General features: G+C 44.5%; 1 protein-coding gene across 4 annotated transcripts in view; it reads right to left on the reverse strand.

Annotated features, from left to right (window-relative positions):
- The window catches only part of RALGAPA2 (Ral GTPase activating protein catalytic subunit alpha 2), a 236345-nt gene that overhangs the window by 207695 nt on the left and 11296 nt on the right, over positions 1-17354 (reverse strand). For 3 of the 4 annotated variants that reach the window (XM_054984495.1, XM_054984496.1, XM_054984497.1), the window contains exons 2-5: positions 13937-14047; positions 10981-11030; positions 6650-6707; positions 4383-4426 (exon numbers count right to left, since the gene is read on the reverse strand). The exons of the other annotated variant lie outside the window; for it this stretch is intronic. In XM_054984495.1, the coding sequence (XP_054840470.1) occupies positions 4383-4426; positions 6650-6707; positions 10981-11030; positions 13937-14047 (263 nt within the window). The remainder of the gene's footprint in view (positions 1-4382; positions 4427-6649; positions 6708-10980; positions 11031-13936; positions 14048-17354) is intronic. 4 annotated transcript variants of the gene reach the window in all.

A 17354-nucleotide genomic window follows, 5' to 3' on the forward strand; every position in this document is an offset into this window, starting at 1 on the left:
GGGAGCACCGACTCTCAAATATTTATATATTGAAAATCTGGTTAGTCCTTAAGGTGCTCCTGGATTCAAATCTCGCTGGTCTGCCTTTGCCATAGACCACTGGGTAGCTCACAGATGTCCTCCGAACACCTTAAGCTCAGCTACTTATCCTTCCATAGCACAAAAAGATAGGGTGTATTACAAATATTATGAGGCAGGCTTTTATGTGTAACAGATCTGCAATTACACAATTTATAGCCAATCTTGTTTTCACACAGTGAACTAGGGACAAAAGAAGGTAAACACAGGGCTACACAGAAGAAAGAAGAGCTCAGTTGTTACCATGTGTGGTCAGACACGTGTCACTGTGAATAAGGCCCACCCTCCAATTTGGACCAAATTCCTCTTGGGGAAGCCTGGCCGTAAGGAAGCACCTTTTCTTTGCTGACCCACATTCTTATTTCAAAGAATCTTCAGCCTTCCAGAGGAATTAGCCATGTTAGTCTGTAGTTGCAAAGCAGCAAAGAATCCAGTAACACCTTTAAGACTAACTAACTTTATTGTAGCATAAGCTTTCGAGAACCACAGCTCTCTTCATCAGATGCTCTTTATGCTTAATTGAGGGAATGATGCACACCTTGGCAACTATTGTAATCACTTGACAAAGTGACGAGGTTAAAACTGGAAAGAACAATGAAACCCAGAATATAGTGAAAATAAGAGAGGAGAGTAACCGATACATTCAAGCAGTCACGAGTTTTAACTTTTTAAATCTGTCTTGTGTTTTTATCACGTTTCAGTTTTTCTGGAGAGGCGTCATAAAAACATTCTGAATAAAGAAATATCAGGCATACAGCAGTAGCCCAGGTGGAGACGCAAGTATTCTCAACACCCACACACTAAAGAAGGGAAGGCAGAGACCAAGATGGAAAAGCAGAAGCTTATAGCTATCTATAGGTGATGCCCTGACCGGAAGTTCCTCAGTTGAAGGTTCTGATTGCTCCCCCAAAATCTTGTCAATTCTGTTGATCTGTACCCTCAAGGAGCATGGATTGGGCGACTCTGGAAATCGTTTCAGTTGCCCTATCTGCTCCAGCTCCTGTTTTCTTTTTTCTCTTTATGAAGGCAGCAGCAGCAGGGGAAGGGGAGAGGAGCTGGAGCTAGCTGGATTTTGGCATCGAGACTAGAATCTCTTTCTAAAGTTAGGGCAGGTGCAGGAAGAAAACAGCATACGGAGACTCGGCTCACCTGCCTCCTCTCCCTGCAGGATAAAACTGACTTTTCACATTTCCCCAATTTTCTTTCCCCCTTCAAGTATCTTCACGTAGCTGCAAGTTTCGTTTTTTGTTCTGGGTCAGTAGAAATATTTTAAAAGTTCTTTTTTGATTAGTACTTTTTGACAGCCTGATCTCTAACTTTATTCAGTAGGGCTTATTCCCAGGTAACCTGTGTCTCACCCAGGGCTTTTTTTCTGGGAAAAGAGGTGGTGGAACTCAGTGGGTTGCCCTCAGAGAAAATGGTCACATGGCCGGTGGCCCCACCCCCTGATCTCCAGACAGAGGGGAGTTTAGATTGCCCTCTACGGGGCCACCGGCCATGTGACCATTTTCAAGAGGTTCCAGAACTCCATTCCACCGTGTCCCCGCTGAAAAAAAGCCCTGGTCTCACCTATATTTAATTGTTAGTGTGCTTGAGCGTCTGTCGAGGCCCTTGGCTTCCTGATTCTGCTTGTTCCTGGTTTGTTGTTGTTTTTGAAGGTGGGTGGGTGGAGAGGTTTGCATCGTATCTTATTGCAATTATTATTATGTTCTTAGTAACAGAAAGCCAAGTGATTTGTTTTATGGTATTTGTTCTAGATGAGGGGGGCTGCTACACTGAGGAAGGCAACGACAAACCACTCCTGCTCATCTCTTGCCTTGGACACCCCATGGCTGGGGTTGCCATGAGTTGGCTGTGACTTGACAGCACATGGAACCTTTGGCGACCCTGTGTACGTGCCTCCCTGCCCCCCCCCCGGGTGGAGACTGGCAGCAGATGCTGTGTGGGGGACAGCTGGAAATTCTGCTGCAGCAGCCAGCCAGCAGTTACTCGGCATGCGGTGGGGCTGCTGCTGCTGGCTTTTCTGCCAGTGACGAGTGTAGGAGAGGGAAGGCTAGCGCTGGGCCTTTGCCCAGTGAGGCTGCAGTGCTGTCAGATCTAATCCTGTTTGAAAGCCAAGAAGAGGATATCAGTTGCCACTGTGGGCTTCTTCTGGGCTGTCCCTTGCCCCTTGCGTCTCCTTATTTCCCTCCCTATGCCTCGTCTTCTCCATCACATCTCCACCCATTCTCCCTTTCTGTCTCTATGCCTAGGATCCCTCCCTAAATCAAGATATGGTGCGCTCTCTCTCTCTCTCTCTCTCTGGAAATTTGGGGGGGGGATGGTGCTTGTGGAACATAGTCTGGGGTAGGGAGGGAGCTCAGTGAAGAGAGGATATAACAGATGCAAAGCAACTGTTTTCTCCATCCAGAGATCACTGTAATTTATGGAGAACTCCAGGCCGCACCTGGTGGTTGGCAACCCTACTCTTTCCTTAAAACCCATCTTGTTGACCTCAGCCTTTGGCTTTTCTCACAATTCTCATACCAGTAACAGCCCTAAATACATGCCACTATAACATTCCTTCTCTGTTTCATCTGATGTTTTCTCCCATTTTCTATTTTAGATTATATAACAACAACATTTGATCTATATACTGCCCTGCAGATGCTAATACACAGTTAGGCAGTTGGCTGAAAAGAATATTATTGGAATAGAAAATATTGCATAAAAAGTATCTTGACTATTGCAGAGAGACCCCAGGCAGGTCTCGATTCCTTGCTTGCTTTCCCATCCAGCATGTCTTTATGTAATATTCCCACTTGACTAATAACAGGAAGGACTCTGCATCTTAAGACAACTAAACAAGGAATTTTACAATGAAATATACTGGTTTCACATCAGCATCAACTTACATCTGAAGACAAACAATATAATACCAATTTGCATGCAATGAGTAAGTGTCTTTTGAAAAAGAGATGGCAGAACAAAGGTTCCCAGTGCTGGAACAAACTGACACTAACATACACTTGACCACTGTCTATAAATGTGCAGATGCAATCTGGAAACACACCCTGGTTGAGAAGCAGAATGCAGAGATTTTTGCAGTGTCTATTTGCCCACTGTAGTCATCCTGGTTTGCCTTACACATAAGGTAATGTTGGAACCAATGAACTGAGGATTTTTTCATATGGCACTTAGGCTGCATACTGAATAGCTCGTTGATTTCACTCCTTGCTTCTTCCTATCACTGCTGAACAATCCCATACAATAGCAGTGCTGCACTCTCGTGCTGTGTTAGGTTTGTCTGCCACGATTTCCATTGGTAGGTTTAGCAAGCCTGCCTAAGCAGTATTTCCAGAAAGGTTTCAATTACAGTTATCAAGCCAGTTTCTCTGAAGGAAAGGGAAGTCATCAAGGTGACTGAATTAAAACTTCATACAGAGGATGCCAGAGAATTCGGAAGAGATGCCAGCCAGGAGGCGTAGATGCGAAGGGACAGGAAGCTCAAAAGCAAGGAGATTAAAAGAAGGGTGCAGAACAGACCATCGGCTGCTGAACACTTTCCTGAAAAGGCAGGGCTAGGCGGGAGATGAAGGCTGAGGAAAAGGCCAAAAGAGACAAAGAATCGTGACCAGAAGTGGCTGATCAGAGAAGAAGCGCTGAACATTTTTTCTGCTCTGTTTAAGACGAAGGGCCTTCCGGGTGAGGCCTGGAATCCTCCCAGAACTAAATCTGACCCCCCAGATTACAGGAACCAGCTCCCCTGGAAGAAACGGCAGCGCCCGAGGGTGGAGTCTGCGGCACCTCATCCCTGCTGAGCTCCCTTCCTTCCCCAAACGCCACTGTCCTCAGGCTATGCCCGGCAAGGACGTTATCTCCAGGAACTTCCAAACTCAGGGTTGACATCTCTAGTCTGTACACTATGAGGAAAGAGAGAAAGGAATTCTGGGAAGATCGACTAACAGAAAGGCCTAAAGGAGGAACTAGCCTAAGGAGTATGGCCTTAGAGAAACAATGAGTGGCAGAAAAATGCAGGTGGAGAGAGAAGCAGCGAAGGTTCACGTATGCCCAGAGACACAGTGAGAGTTGGGGGGGGGGGGCGGTATACGTAGGCAGGCCACCTGGCCCTGGGAACAGCCGGATGAGGCTTCTGACGTCATCACTGTACTGTGAATCGGAATCCCAAAGGTGAGGAAGCGGGGGGGGGGGGGGGAGGAGCAGGCAGAGCTGAATTTCAAGTGGATTTGAGCAACAACTCTTTGGCTGCAGGCTTTAAGTCAACACTTAGAACACCATCAAATTTAAAATGCAAAATAAAATACCTTAAGACAGTTCCCAGTGTGCAAAAGTTTCTTCAAAACTGACCCTGAGCAGAAGAAAATCATGTTAGAAATGTTCCAAATGTTTAAAGTATCTTCCATCAGCTAAGTATATGCAACCTTTCCCACTTTAAACCTACTTAGTCGAAAGCAAACCCTTTAGAAATGCTTACAATTCAGGCCTAATTCTTATGAACGGCAGATGAATGGCTGATTTCTGAGATGGAGCACAGTGCGCTGAAAATGGAGCTCACACGACAGAACACTGCTGATGGCAAATCCAAAAACATCCCACCAAACAGAAAACTACACGGCAGCAAGGAAGCAGCTAGGCTTCCTGTGAAGGTGCATTGCCATCATGTGAGTGCCTAGCTGTGGAATGAAATGGAGAGAGCCCAAAAAGGACTGTTTGTCGGCCATTTGTGAAACCCTCCCAGGACTTTTAGCATAAGATCCCACAGCACCAACAGTATTACTGCAGCAGGCGGCTTCTGCAACACATTGCAGACGCAAACAAAATAGCCAGAAAAGTTCAGCTCTAGCATATGATAGAAGATTAAATCAAAAGTCCAAGTTTGAAAAAAAATTCTATCCAATAGGCAATTAATTCCTTAATTTTGAGTTAGGTGATTTATCTGAACTTCATGTGCACATGTAAATCAAGTGTAAAGTAAGAGAAACTTCAATTATGATAGGGTTGCCAGCTCTGGGCTGGGAAATTCCTGGAGATTTGGGGAATGGAGCCTTGGAGAGGGGAGGAACCTCAGTGGGGTATAATGCCGTACAGTCCACCCTCCAAAGCAGCCATTTTCTCGAGGGAAACTGAGCTCTGTCATCTGGAGATCACTGTAATTTCAGGAGATCAGTAGGTCCCACCTGGAGGGTGGCAACCCTAAATTGGCATAATTATTTCCCAAAGAAAAGGGCTCACATTGGTAGCCGAAGGTCCATACATCTTGGCTTGGCCTACTGCTGTGAAATAACCATGCTTCTTTTTATCCGATGGAATGACTGGGTATTTGCCAAAACCATCCCATGCTCATGGATTAAACAGAGGTCCTGTACTTGGATCATGGGCCGTTGGATTTGGGGATCTGGCTCCTGGCCTTTGACGGGACATCACTGGTGCCTGCTCCAACGCTCAGGAGTGCTACTGGATGCCTCCTTGCCAATGGAGGTGCAGATTGCAGCAGTAGCCTGGTCTGCTCTTTTCCATCTTTGGCAGGCCAGGCAGCTCACCTCCAGATTGGATTAATGTAACTCGCTCTATGCAGGGCTTCCCTTGGGTTTGACCCAGAAATTACGAGTCCAGAATACTGCTGCACGCATCCTCTCTGGCGTGCTGTATAGGACGCATATTACTCCCATTTTGCAGCAGCTGCACTGGCTCCCCATGAAGTTCCAGATAAAATTCAAGGTGTTGGTTTTGACCTTTACAGCCCTTAGTGGACAGGGACCGGCATACCTGCAGGACTGCCTCGCACCATACGTGCCCTGGAGAGTGCTGAGATCAGCCAATAAACACCTACTGGTGGTCCTGGGCCCCAGGGAGGCTAGACTGGCCTCGACCAGAGCCAGGGCCTTCTCGGTCCTGCTTCGACCTGGTGGAACTCTCTGTCAGAGGATACACAGGCCTGCCAGGATCTTCTATCGTTCTGGTGGGCCTGCAAGACTGAGATGTTCCACCAGGCATATGGTTGAGGCTGGTCCAGCAGTCATCCGGAAAGCCTCCCAACCAGCCTCCTGTCGGGGGGGGGGGGCATGTGATCATCTGCCCCCCCCATATAAGTTACAGCTTGATTGAATGGCCTGTTCCCTCTCCTTTTGCCCATCCCTCTGTGGCAGGGGTGGGTTATAAGGTCACTGTCTGGGGGTGGTGTTAACAGGAATTCTGCAGTTTTACGGAAGTTTTAATGTAAATTATGTTTTATTGCTGTAACCCGCCCTAAGCCTGCTTGTGGGGAGGGCGGAATAGAAGCCTAATAGACAAACAGACAAATAAATAAATCTATTTTGATTGTTAAAGCAAAGCCTTGCTTAAAACTGTAACAAAAAGATTTCTACTAACAGAGTGACAGCTCTATATCCCAAAGAATGTTTTAATTCCTCTCAAGTTTAGCAGAACTGATAAAAGGGAATGCAGAAGACTGTACAATGTAATTTCTTTAACATGAACTGGAGTTTTTACTTCTCGGGAAAGCAGAGGAGCACACATCCAACCCAGTAATAAAATAAACATAGTAACAAGCTAGGCACTTAAGTACGCTTACCTATACTGTGGAAATGCCACCGAAAGAAAATTCTTTCTGGTAGTAGCTGTAATATTCTCTGAAGAAAACAAGACGAAGTTGGTTAGTCTTAAAGGTGCTACTGGACTCTTTACTATTCAATGTCCAAAGTGATTACAAAGATGATTGATTATAAAGGTGAGGGGTCCATTGTCAAAGTTTTGTTCTGCTGTTCACCCATCTGTTGACTTGAAAAGATTCCTTCCTCAACGGTTTAAAAAGATTGGCAGACTATTTGTCTGCGGCATTTACTGTGCTGTTCAAAGGTATCAGTTGTTTAATAATCACTTGAATAGCCACTGCTAAAGAAAATGTTCTAAACAAAGCAGGCAACTCCCAGGTTTGGGGGGCTTATAACAGTCTGAATCATTAGAAGTCAAGCAAAACTGGGACCGGCCACACAAAATGTGGATGTATAGGGGGGTAAGGGGGCGAAAAGACACCTGATGCAAAGTTAGCTAAACAACAGAATGATAACCATTCTGTCCAGAAAGGGGAAAGATTCCAATATTCATAACTCGTTCCACATTTTTCAGGCTCTTGGAAATTCACAGGCTGGACAATAATTGGTAACGTGAAAGTAGCATAAAGCTGTTCTTGACATCAGTACTGGATCAATGAACTCTAAGACAAAATAATGATCTATGCTTTAATTTTTGAGCTTCTATACTGTGTGTGAACCTGTACCTATTCAGAGAGAGAAAGAAAGCACCTTTAGTCATCCTTGACTCGACAAAAGCAAATCATTTATCTTCCAGTCTAAATATAAAATATAAACTGCAATAAATTCCAAACTACTACTGACATCTTGTTTATATTTTCAATGTAAAGAAATATAAAATACCTTTGGCAACCCCATAGTGCAGAATACTTCTTTTTGTGTTTTACTCGATTTATATGGAAATCCATTAACACACTTGAAATAGAAATTAGGTATTACTTCTAACCAACACACCAGGGGACTTGCCAGTTCTTTTATTCATAATTTTGCTTCTGCACTTACTTCATGACTAAGAATAATTTGATGTGTAAACTCTGACTTATACAGGCTGCTCTGCTTTTTTTTAAACAAACAGATGTGTTGAATAATCCAATTGGGGACTTTTTTACTTACAACTTGATATAAGAAAGTGCCTCTTAACCAGATTATCTGCAAGCTATAAGGAATATGATCTAGAAGGATCTCAATAGGAAACATTAAGGGCAACAGCCCCTGACAACAATTCCTGATGCTGACCTTGGGCTGGCCTCAGTATATACCGAGGTGGTGTTGCAGAAGCCAGGGCCCGAGGCCTCTCTCAGGGCCAGTGCCACTGCCTGCCTGCCTGCTTGCTTCCAAGCACTCTGTCACCTGAACTCCCGGATACATAAGCCACCCAAGGAGGTGGGGGGCACAGAGTGGCATTGCTACTGGCAACCAAAGTGACAGCAGTCCCAGTCCCACACACTGCCCAGCACTGTCAGTGAAAGGATGTGCAAGCAGCAATGAGTGGGTGGGTAAAGTACGCACAGGCAGATGGGGGCACACAGGTGGTAAGAGTGCCTGGTGGTGGACAGGGAAGAGGAGGTGTAAGTTGTTCCAAAGTTTTGGCACTGACAAATGGCCTCTGCTGCTTGGAAACACATCACATTAAGTATATTGTGCAGAAGGTTAAAAATACATGTCCTATAGCTAAGGAATCCATTTTGTTGGAGTAGCAGAGGCTATTCAAAGACATTCTGCAGGTGGTGATCTTTCTTCTGATGGAAGGAGAGGAAATTTCATCATCAGCAGAAAAGAGCCTGTTGGATATAGGCCTAAGTGTGAAGTTACTAGGTGGCTTTAGACAACTCACCCCTGCGGCTAGTCACTTTATCTTTGCATAAAATTGTACAATGATTATTGAGATAACGTATATGAAGGGCTGCATAAACATTCACTATCATATAATTACTGCTGCATTGTCCCAGTTGTTGTATCTCTAAGGACCTCTATCTATTCTTGTAGAGGGGTATAGCTGAGCTGTATTGGCCCAATTTTGGGAGGTGATCTCTATTAGAGATACTGTGTTTTTCCTTCTACATCTTCAAACCAAGCTACACTAAATTATGTTGTTTCACTTGGAATCTTTGTTGTTAGCCTCAAATGTTGTCCTATTTTGTAATTCATTTGGTAATTCAAATGTTGTTACCATTCAAATGTTAGCAGTCAGCTTACTGACTGAATAGTTCCATCATACTTGCACTCCACCTTAAATCTCAGTGAGAAAGGCGGACTATAAATGAAAATGAATAAATACCTGCCAGTTGCAACAAAATGAACTGGAGGTGGGTGCTACTTCAAATCACTGTCAATGTGAAAGCAGATTCATCTGCTCCTGGGAAAACAATCAGCTTAGGGCAATTCTGAGACTGCAAATCACTCAGAATAACTTACGTCCTATGTTTCTACTTACACCTGTTAATCAACTAAGATAACAGGCTACTATTTAAGATGCTGTACACATCATAAAACGAGACACTGCATCACCTTAGGAAGAGGATAGGGTCAAGTTGTACAGGTACTGCAACGAACTGGGAACACAGTAAGACGGCTGTTAGGGGAACTGAAGGGTTCAAGTGACAAGTGACCAGGGACACACCACTGAACCGTCAGCCCCGGTTTGTGGAGCAACAGATGACTAACGGGGATGAAGGTGGTGCAGGCCCAGCCCATTCCCAAGCTCTTTGTGACTTCTGCCTTGGAGAAACTCCCCAGCGATATTTCTCCATCATTCCACCAGAGTAAGGTTTCTGTTGGTGCGCAGATGTAAGCAGAGTTGCCAACTCCAGGTTGGAAATTCCTGGAGATCTGGGAATGGAGCTCAGTAGGGAATTGATGCCAATGTAGCCATTTTCGCCAGGGAAACTGATCTCTGTAATCTAGAGATCAGTTATAATTCTGGCAGAACTCCAGACCCCAACTGGAGGTTGGTGACTCTAGTTGTAAGTCAAGGGTGGCACAGTGGGTGCAGCCTTAGGATGCCTCACATCACAGATAATTGTGATCTAAAAAGACAACCTTCCTTCTTTGAAAAGCAAAGTGTTTGCAGCTTGGTTTGTAAAATTTATCAACATCAAGTGTCACTCAAATAGTTACAAGTGTTTCAAAAAATATAATAACTACGTAAATCCTTTTCTAAAAGGTGTTTACTGATCCGGTTGCACTTCAGTTTTAAATCCAGGTGCCAAGTATTAATAATCCTTATTACCTATTTAGCTAATTAGAACAAAACAGGGAAAAGTCCTTACTCCCACGGATATAGGATTAAATAGGCCATCCAAACAACAATCTGTGAACCTCGGTTTGCAAATATGAATGTCTAATCTAAGTGACATTTACACTGTTTTTCTGCCCTGTGTTTGCTTTAAAGGAAGCCTTGGCCTGGTTTATGACAGCTCCTTTCCATAAAAGAATTCTGACACTGCCTTCAGAATAATGCTATTGCTTTAATGCTGGAAATTTTCAGTGTGTTTACTCAGAATATTTTTAGCTTAATTGTAGGGCAAAATTCAAAATAAGCGCTGCATAGATATGTTGTACCTAAATCTGCATCTTTTCGGAAGACAGAAATCAAAGACTAATGCATGCACCACATTAACTAAACCATTCGGCTTTACTGGGAAACATTCCATACAAATTCACTCCAGAAACAAGCTACCCAAAAGTGATGTTGGATCCGGCAGACCCGCGGTGCCAGCAGAGCCGCTTTCCTTCGGAGGAACCATTTCCTGGTGCAAGAGATCCTTTCTTTGGCAGGGGGGCATCCTGCATCAGATGAAGACTCCTTCCATTGCAGGAAAGCGGCTCTGTTACAGCAACAAATCTGCACGATCCAGCTCACAGAACTTCAGCACCTGCACAGGGCCATTTAAAGTATGAAACACAATGCACGTGGATCACCAGCGCGATCCTCACTACCGGCCAAGTACCATCTACCCCACACTGCGTCTACTTTTGCAGCCTACATCCTACCTGCTCTAGTTAGGGCACATCCCGCAATCCCTGTAAAGACAGCAGTCCAGCCCAGGAGCCTGCAAGGAGCCTTAAAGCCAACCCCCCCCCCTCAAGAGATAATTGGGGAAACAGAAAAATCTAGACTCCAATAGAGCATTTTGCTAACAGGTCAGTTCCAAACTGAATGCAGGAGGGAGAGAGGGCAGGGTCTGCCCACCCCTATTTAGAACACTGTCAAATGATCATAAGCTAGTCTCAATATATGGCTTGAGAGAAGCATTTGCCAGAAAGAGAACTTATTCCTTACTGCAATGAACAGTGAAACATAAGAACTTACTTCGAAAAGAAAGAGGACGGAGTCCAGCTCCTCCCTTTGCGCTCTGTTCCCTAGGGGAAAAGGAACATTCTTGTTATTATGGATCAGGGCCTGATCCCTCTCACAGAACAGAATCCTGTGGAAGTTGCAGCTTTCCAGTTCAATCCAATCAGTAACAGTCCTGTCCATATAAAACTGGATATTTAATGTACTTCGTTTATAGTCTGCCTTTCTCACAGAGACTCAAGGGGAATTCAGGAGAACAAACACACAAACAAAAATGAACAATGCAGTAGCGTTAGGATTACAGAACAGGGAGTAAACTATAGGTATACTACAGACAATATAGACGGTGGATTACAAAGTATAAGACAATATCGTAAAATCAGATGATACCTACAGTAATCATTGTCACGGATTACAATCTTCATATATGAACTTCATCATGAGACAAGCACGTAATTTACTATACAAGTGTTTGACTGTCGCAGTACCATGAAAGAACATTCTCCTACTTTGTTCTCAAACCTACGGATCTAGGTGTCTGCTTGGAATAATTATTTTTAGAGTTTTCATTGCAGCTTACTTGACTGCACGTTGACTGGTTGCTACCTAAGAGCAAGATGGTTAGCCGTGTTCGTCTGTAGCAGCAGAAAAGAGCAAGAGTCCAATAGTACCTATAACTGAAGAAGTGAGCTGTGACTCACAAAAAGCTCATACCCTATCACATATTTTGTTCGTCTTATAGGTGCTACTGGTCTCTTGCTCTTTTCTACTACCTACCAGAAGAAATGTAGAATGTCACATAATCACATAGAATGACTGCTACCGAAGACAGCTCAGACACAAGATGCTAACAGCTCTACCGTGAGCAAGGAGATCTTTCTGGGAAACACCAAGACATCAAATAGCTCTCAAGGACAGGAAGAATGCATGTGGGTGAGATGGCACGGAAGCAAAAGGAAAAGGGAATTGGGTCAGGCATGCAAAAGAACAGCTGTGTGCTGTTGTGTGAAAAAGCAAGGACCTCAAAGAAGAAGGGGCCAAGGAGCAAAGTCAGTTTAGGTCTCTAAGGAAGAGGGTCTGGGTAATGCTGGGATAAGGAACTCCTGGGCTGGGAAGCCGAGGACACCCATCTATTGAGGCTTAATTTCTGAAACTGATCAGAAATAGCTGAACGGTAACAACCCACAATAACAGGCAGTGAAGTATTTATATAGCTTTGAATAGGTCCTTATTTGTCAAACATGACAAAATAAGAAACTGAGGGTGAGAAAAAGTGGTTTGCATCTGTAGATCTTCCCCTCATTCCTCTTCTCCAGCACTCTTTTCTGACTACAGGAAAAGTTTGTTCTTGAGGCTGGGGATGGAGAGGCTACAGTGGAGAAACAGCAAAATCTCTTTTCCTTTTTCCATTAGTCCAGCCTCACAACCTGCGTACCTACTATTTAATTATTTAAAACAATTCTATGCTGCCTTTCCACCCAAAGAGGATCCACAAGGCAACAAGCACCAAAGCATTAAAACGTAATTTAAAATGTATATGTAAATATTAAAGGTACAATAAAAACATGCAAACACAACACAGTAACATTCGATTTATACACCACCCTTCAGGACAACTTAATGCCCAATCAGAGTGGTTTACAAAGTGTGCTATTATTATCCGCATGACAATTGCCCTGTGAGGTGGGTGGGGCTGAGAGAGCTCCGAGAGAGCTGTGACTGACCTAAGGTCACCTTGCTGGCTTTGAGTGGAGGAGTGGGGAATCAAACCCGGCTCTCCAGATTAGAGCCCTGCAGCTCTTAACCAGTACACCAAACCCACAAGTAGGGAGGAGGGCCAGTAAGAGTTTACTGGGGGTATGGGAAACTACATAAAGTCTTCACCTGCTGACAGAAGACAATGGCAGAGAAGGACATAGGAATCATCTGGGGAGGGAGTTCCCAATGACCGAGAAGGCCCCTTCTCAGGATGCCGCCTGTCTAGCCTGATGCCAAGGGCACCCTCAGAATACGACCAGGGTGAATGACTGAGCCCTGAAGAAAACTGGAACCATGCGGGTCTTCCTGGGAATAAACTTTGGAAAGGACTGCTGGGATAAGTGGCAGGTGCTGAAGCTGAAGGTTGCAGATCATTCTTGCATTTCCCTCACCCCAGCAATCCTTTCCAACTCTAGGAAGGTTTATTCCTGGGGAGAGTTACATGGTCTAACAGCCACATGGATCCAACCCAATGCATTTTTAAAAGGTTGCTTTTAAAAAATTTTGGTTGGATCCAATCCTTCCAATGACAAAGAGAATTCAAGACAGGAATCTCTGCAACTTTCCCTTTCTCAAGGCAGCCCCATGAGTTCCCCAAAAGCCACTCCTGGGGCTTGGGGGAGGTGGCACTGGAGCTACAGCAAGGAGGAGGAGGAATGGGCAGAAGTTGCCCCAGCTCGCTCCTGTGTAAGCTTGTACTCCATTCCAGAGACAGGCAGAGGCAATTCCTGCCAAAACCTAGAGCTGTGGTCTGCTGAGTTCTTCAGCTCAGGAGAAAGTAAAGAAAACTTAGAAGCAGCATTCAAGGGAGTCCAGCAGACTGCTGTGGGAAACGGAGGATAGCAAAAAGTAGCACAGGGAGGCATCAGTCCGGCCCCATTTCGTTTCCCATTTTTGCATCATGTGATATCATTAAACCAAAAGAATGTGGCCAAGAGGGAAGTCACTACTTCCTACTCACATTAAATAGGGCTACGTAAGAACTTTACTTTTTTACAAAGCTATCCCTACAAACAAACCTAAATTTTAAAAAGTGTCCCAGATTTGAACAAATGCATTTTGCCTTAGCACTCAACCGCATTTTCATCTTCAAGTATCTAAAATATTTTGGATATACAGGAGAAGTTGTTTTCCAGAAGGAGAATAATACCTATACATACATGATAGTAATAAGCAACCCAAACTAAACTCAAACTAGCAAAGAAAAGCTTACCTTTTTGTTTCAAGCTAGTTTCCAGTGTTATAAAATTTTCATAGAAGATAAAATAAATTTGAGAATAATTACTCTCAAAAAATGGTTTAAGTTCACTTCCATCCACAGCATCTACAAGGCAAAAAAAAAATGTGAAAAGGCATATAAAAGTTCATTTAAGTTGATTAATTTATTTAAAACATTTTATGCTGCTTTTCTAAACAGGGCTCCCAAGGTGGTGAACATCAAAACCTTAAAACAACATTTAAAGTGCGCAAAATCGAAAATCACTGTGGCTCTCGAAAGCTCGTGCTACAGCAAAGTTGGTTCGTCTTAAAGGTGCTGCTGGACTCTTTTCGATTTTGCTACTACCGACTAACATGGCTGACTCCTCTGGATTTAAAGTGCGTGTGTGTGTGTGTGTGTGTATAATTCAATAAAACATTTGAAAACACACACAGAACCAAAAACAGGACAAAGGGTTAATAACAGTTATTGGGGTATGACAAACAAAACAAAAAAGTCTTCACCTGAGAGCAGAAGACAAGAATAGAGGGAAACAGATGAATCTCCCAGGAGAAGTGAGGGAGGTCCAAAGTTTTTGTTTCAACTCAGAGAAGGTCCTTTCTTAGGTTGCCACCAGTCTTTATCAGCATGCACATTTAGCATGCACAATCTCTCCAAGATGAAATAAGGCAGAAGGAAAAGCGTTTTAAGGAATTCTAGAACTCTTTAACAGCAATAATAGCTACAAGTAATGTTACTCGAAAGGCTGCCCCAAGCTTGTCCCCTGGCCTCCACAGGCATTCCCAAGTGCAAACCCACACCACACCACCAGGGGAATATTTACCCTGTGTACACAGGGTCCAGTGGAAGGGCCAACTCTGGCTGCTGGGAGCACCGCACATCCTCTCAAAAACACAAACACATCTCTTGGATCCTAGGCTTCCAATTCACGTGGAAGGCCAAGATGTAACACAGATAATGCAAAATAAAATTCAATTTGGTGTTACTTTCCCCCACTTAAACAAAAAAAAGCAGGAAGAAGCATGGGCAAAACGTTAGCGTTCAGGCAAGCCCTTATGTGCAAAATAAACATGCTCTATTTTCTCATGTTTCTACCACATTTAATTCACAAACTATATTTCCTGACAGCTGCCCCAGGCTGATATTAAGCAGACAGACACAGATGGATATTACACAGAACATTTTTTCTCTAATAAAGAGACCCACCCAAACACTGCTATAAAACAATTTGGAATCTTATAGCGACCACAAGTCCAAATTTACTTCATATGGATGACTCATTCAGGGCTGGCCCAAGAGACTGAGAAGGTGCCGCGTTGAGGAGATGCAGGAAGCCGGCAGATGCTGGCAAGGAGTGGGTGGCAAGTGGCCCAGCGCAACACACCTCCCACAGCAAGGAGAAGGCCAGTGAAGCGCCGCACGGGGCATGGCAAGAGGTTGGGTTGCTGAAGCAGCAGCACCAAGACAGAGACTGAACTCAGGCACTCCCTTTCTCTCCTCTCATTTTACCATGCGCTAAACAGCTTCCACCTACTCTCCAGCCACTACTGTAAAGTTACTAATTGCCAGACAGCTTCCCCCCCCCCATTACTGTCACAAAGAGAAGCTGGCAAGGAAGAAGAGGAAAGAAAGAGAAGGGTGCAAAGAGCAGAAGCTGCCGTTAGGGATGGCCGGGCCCGGCCTGCAACCCACTTTCAGAGACTTCACAACCCACTTTTGGATCCCAACCCACAGGCTGGGAAACACTGGTATAGTGTTAGAGTCAGAGTAAGATCGGGCAGACCTAGGTTCATATCCCCACTCCGCCTTGGAAGTTTGCTTGGTGACCACACATTCAGCCAAGCCTACCTCACAGGGTTATGGTGAGGATAAAATGAAAAAGGGAAAGCTGTAAGCCACTTTGGGTTTGAGGGAGAAAAGGAAATAATACATTTCTCCTTGATATCTATCCTTACAAACCAGAGGTAGTCTAAGTTTCTAATGCTCCTATTTCTGGCAAATCATGCCACGGATGCTTATTTTTACTGTGAGAATCAAGGAAGGACTAACTGGGTTCAGGAAAGACCCTGTATGTCCACCAAATTTCGTTTGGTTGTTTGAGCTTCTATTGGGGAGTTTTCTGTTCAGCAAAGCTGGCATCTCCTATTGTAGCTAAATTAATGTTGCAAGGAGGAGAGCAAGGTGAGAACGTGAGAAGCTGGAAAGGAAAATGAGAGGAGGAGAACGGCGCAAAGGGCAGGAGCTGGTCATGAAGGACGACCGGCCTGTGACCCATTTCCAGAAGCTTCACAACCCACTTCTGGGTCCCGACTGACAGGTTGGAAGACACTGTTATATACTAATAGCCAAATGGCCCTGATCTGAGGATACTTAAATCCAGAGACAGGAGCCATGAACAGACAAGACATCTTCCTGCGTGCCTAAAAAATGCCCCAGATTTGCAGAAAACTCTGAAATCTAAAAAAAAAACCCACATTGTTTTTTTTTTTAAAAAAAACCTCAAAATGATAGGAGCACCTGTAGCTTTAAGCAGATACCCTCAGTCTTCCAGGCTTGGTTTCTGTCAGGAAAAGGTAGGGGGAAGGGGTGACGCTCCTTCCAGGGCGGTTTTGGCCTGTGAGGAAGGGCTCATTGGGGCCAGGCCCAGAAGCCTGGCCCCAACTGGTCAAATTGATACCAAATGACTTGTATGACCCACCCAGGCCCAGCTGCTTGCTACTGTTCAACAGCAGCCCCTCCACACAAAAGCCAGTGTAATGTAATAGTTAGAGTTTCAGAGCAGCATCTGGGAGAACCAGATTCAAATCACCACTCTGCTGTGGAAGCTCACTATGTGACTTTGATCCAGTCACACACTCTCAGCCTAACCTACCTCTCAGGGTTGTTGTGAGGATAATATAGAGGCAAAGAGAATGATGTACGCTGTTTTGGGTCCCCATTGTGGAGAAAGGCAGTATATAAATGAAGGAAGTTAAGAAACATAGACGAAGATGGGGCCCGATAAAAGGAAAGTGGTTTAGTGGGTTTGAAGGACAGAAGGATGTAGAGAATGGTGAACATATGGAGGCTGCCAAGAGGAGGGAAAGAGGAAACAGTGTGAGGAAGGGGATACATGGGAAAGTAAAGTACCCCCAGCAAGTCCTTGCAGGTTCCCCATCATGTAACTGGGCCATACGGGAGAAGCTGCCAGGGAGGAGTGGGGAGGGTAAAGACAAGGGAGCAGACAGAGGTGGGTGGGAAGGAGAGAAGCAGCAGAATGGGGAAAGGCTATGGGGACGGGAAAGGCAAGAAGAAATAGTGGGGGGGGGGATGAGATGTCTGTGGGGTTGCCCACTTGTCCGTAACTAACTGCAAAACTTCATAAACAACTGATCACCTTAAAACAATACAAGACAGATTAATATGATTCTAG

Source organism: Eublepharis macularius, chromosome 7, assembly GCF_028583425.1.
Source record: "Eublepharis macularius isolate TG4126 chromosome 7, MPM_Emac_v1.0, whole genome shotgun sequence".
NCBI classification, from domain to species: Eukaryota; Metazoa; Chordata; class Lepidosauria; order Squamata; family Eublepharidae; genus Eublepharis; species Eublepharis macularius.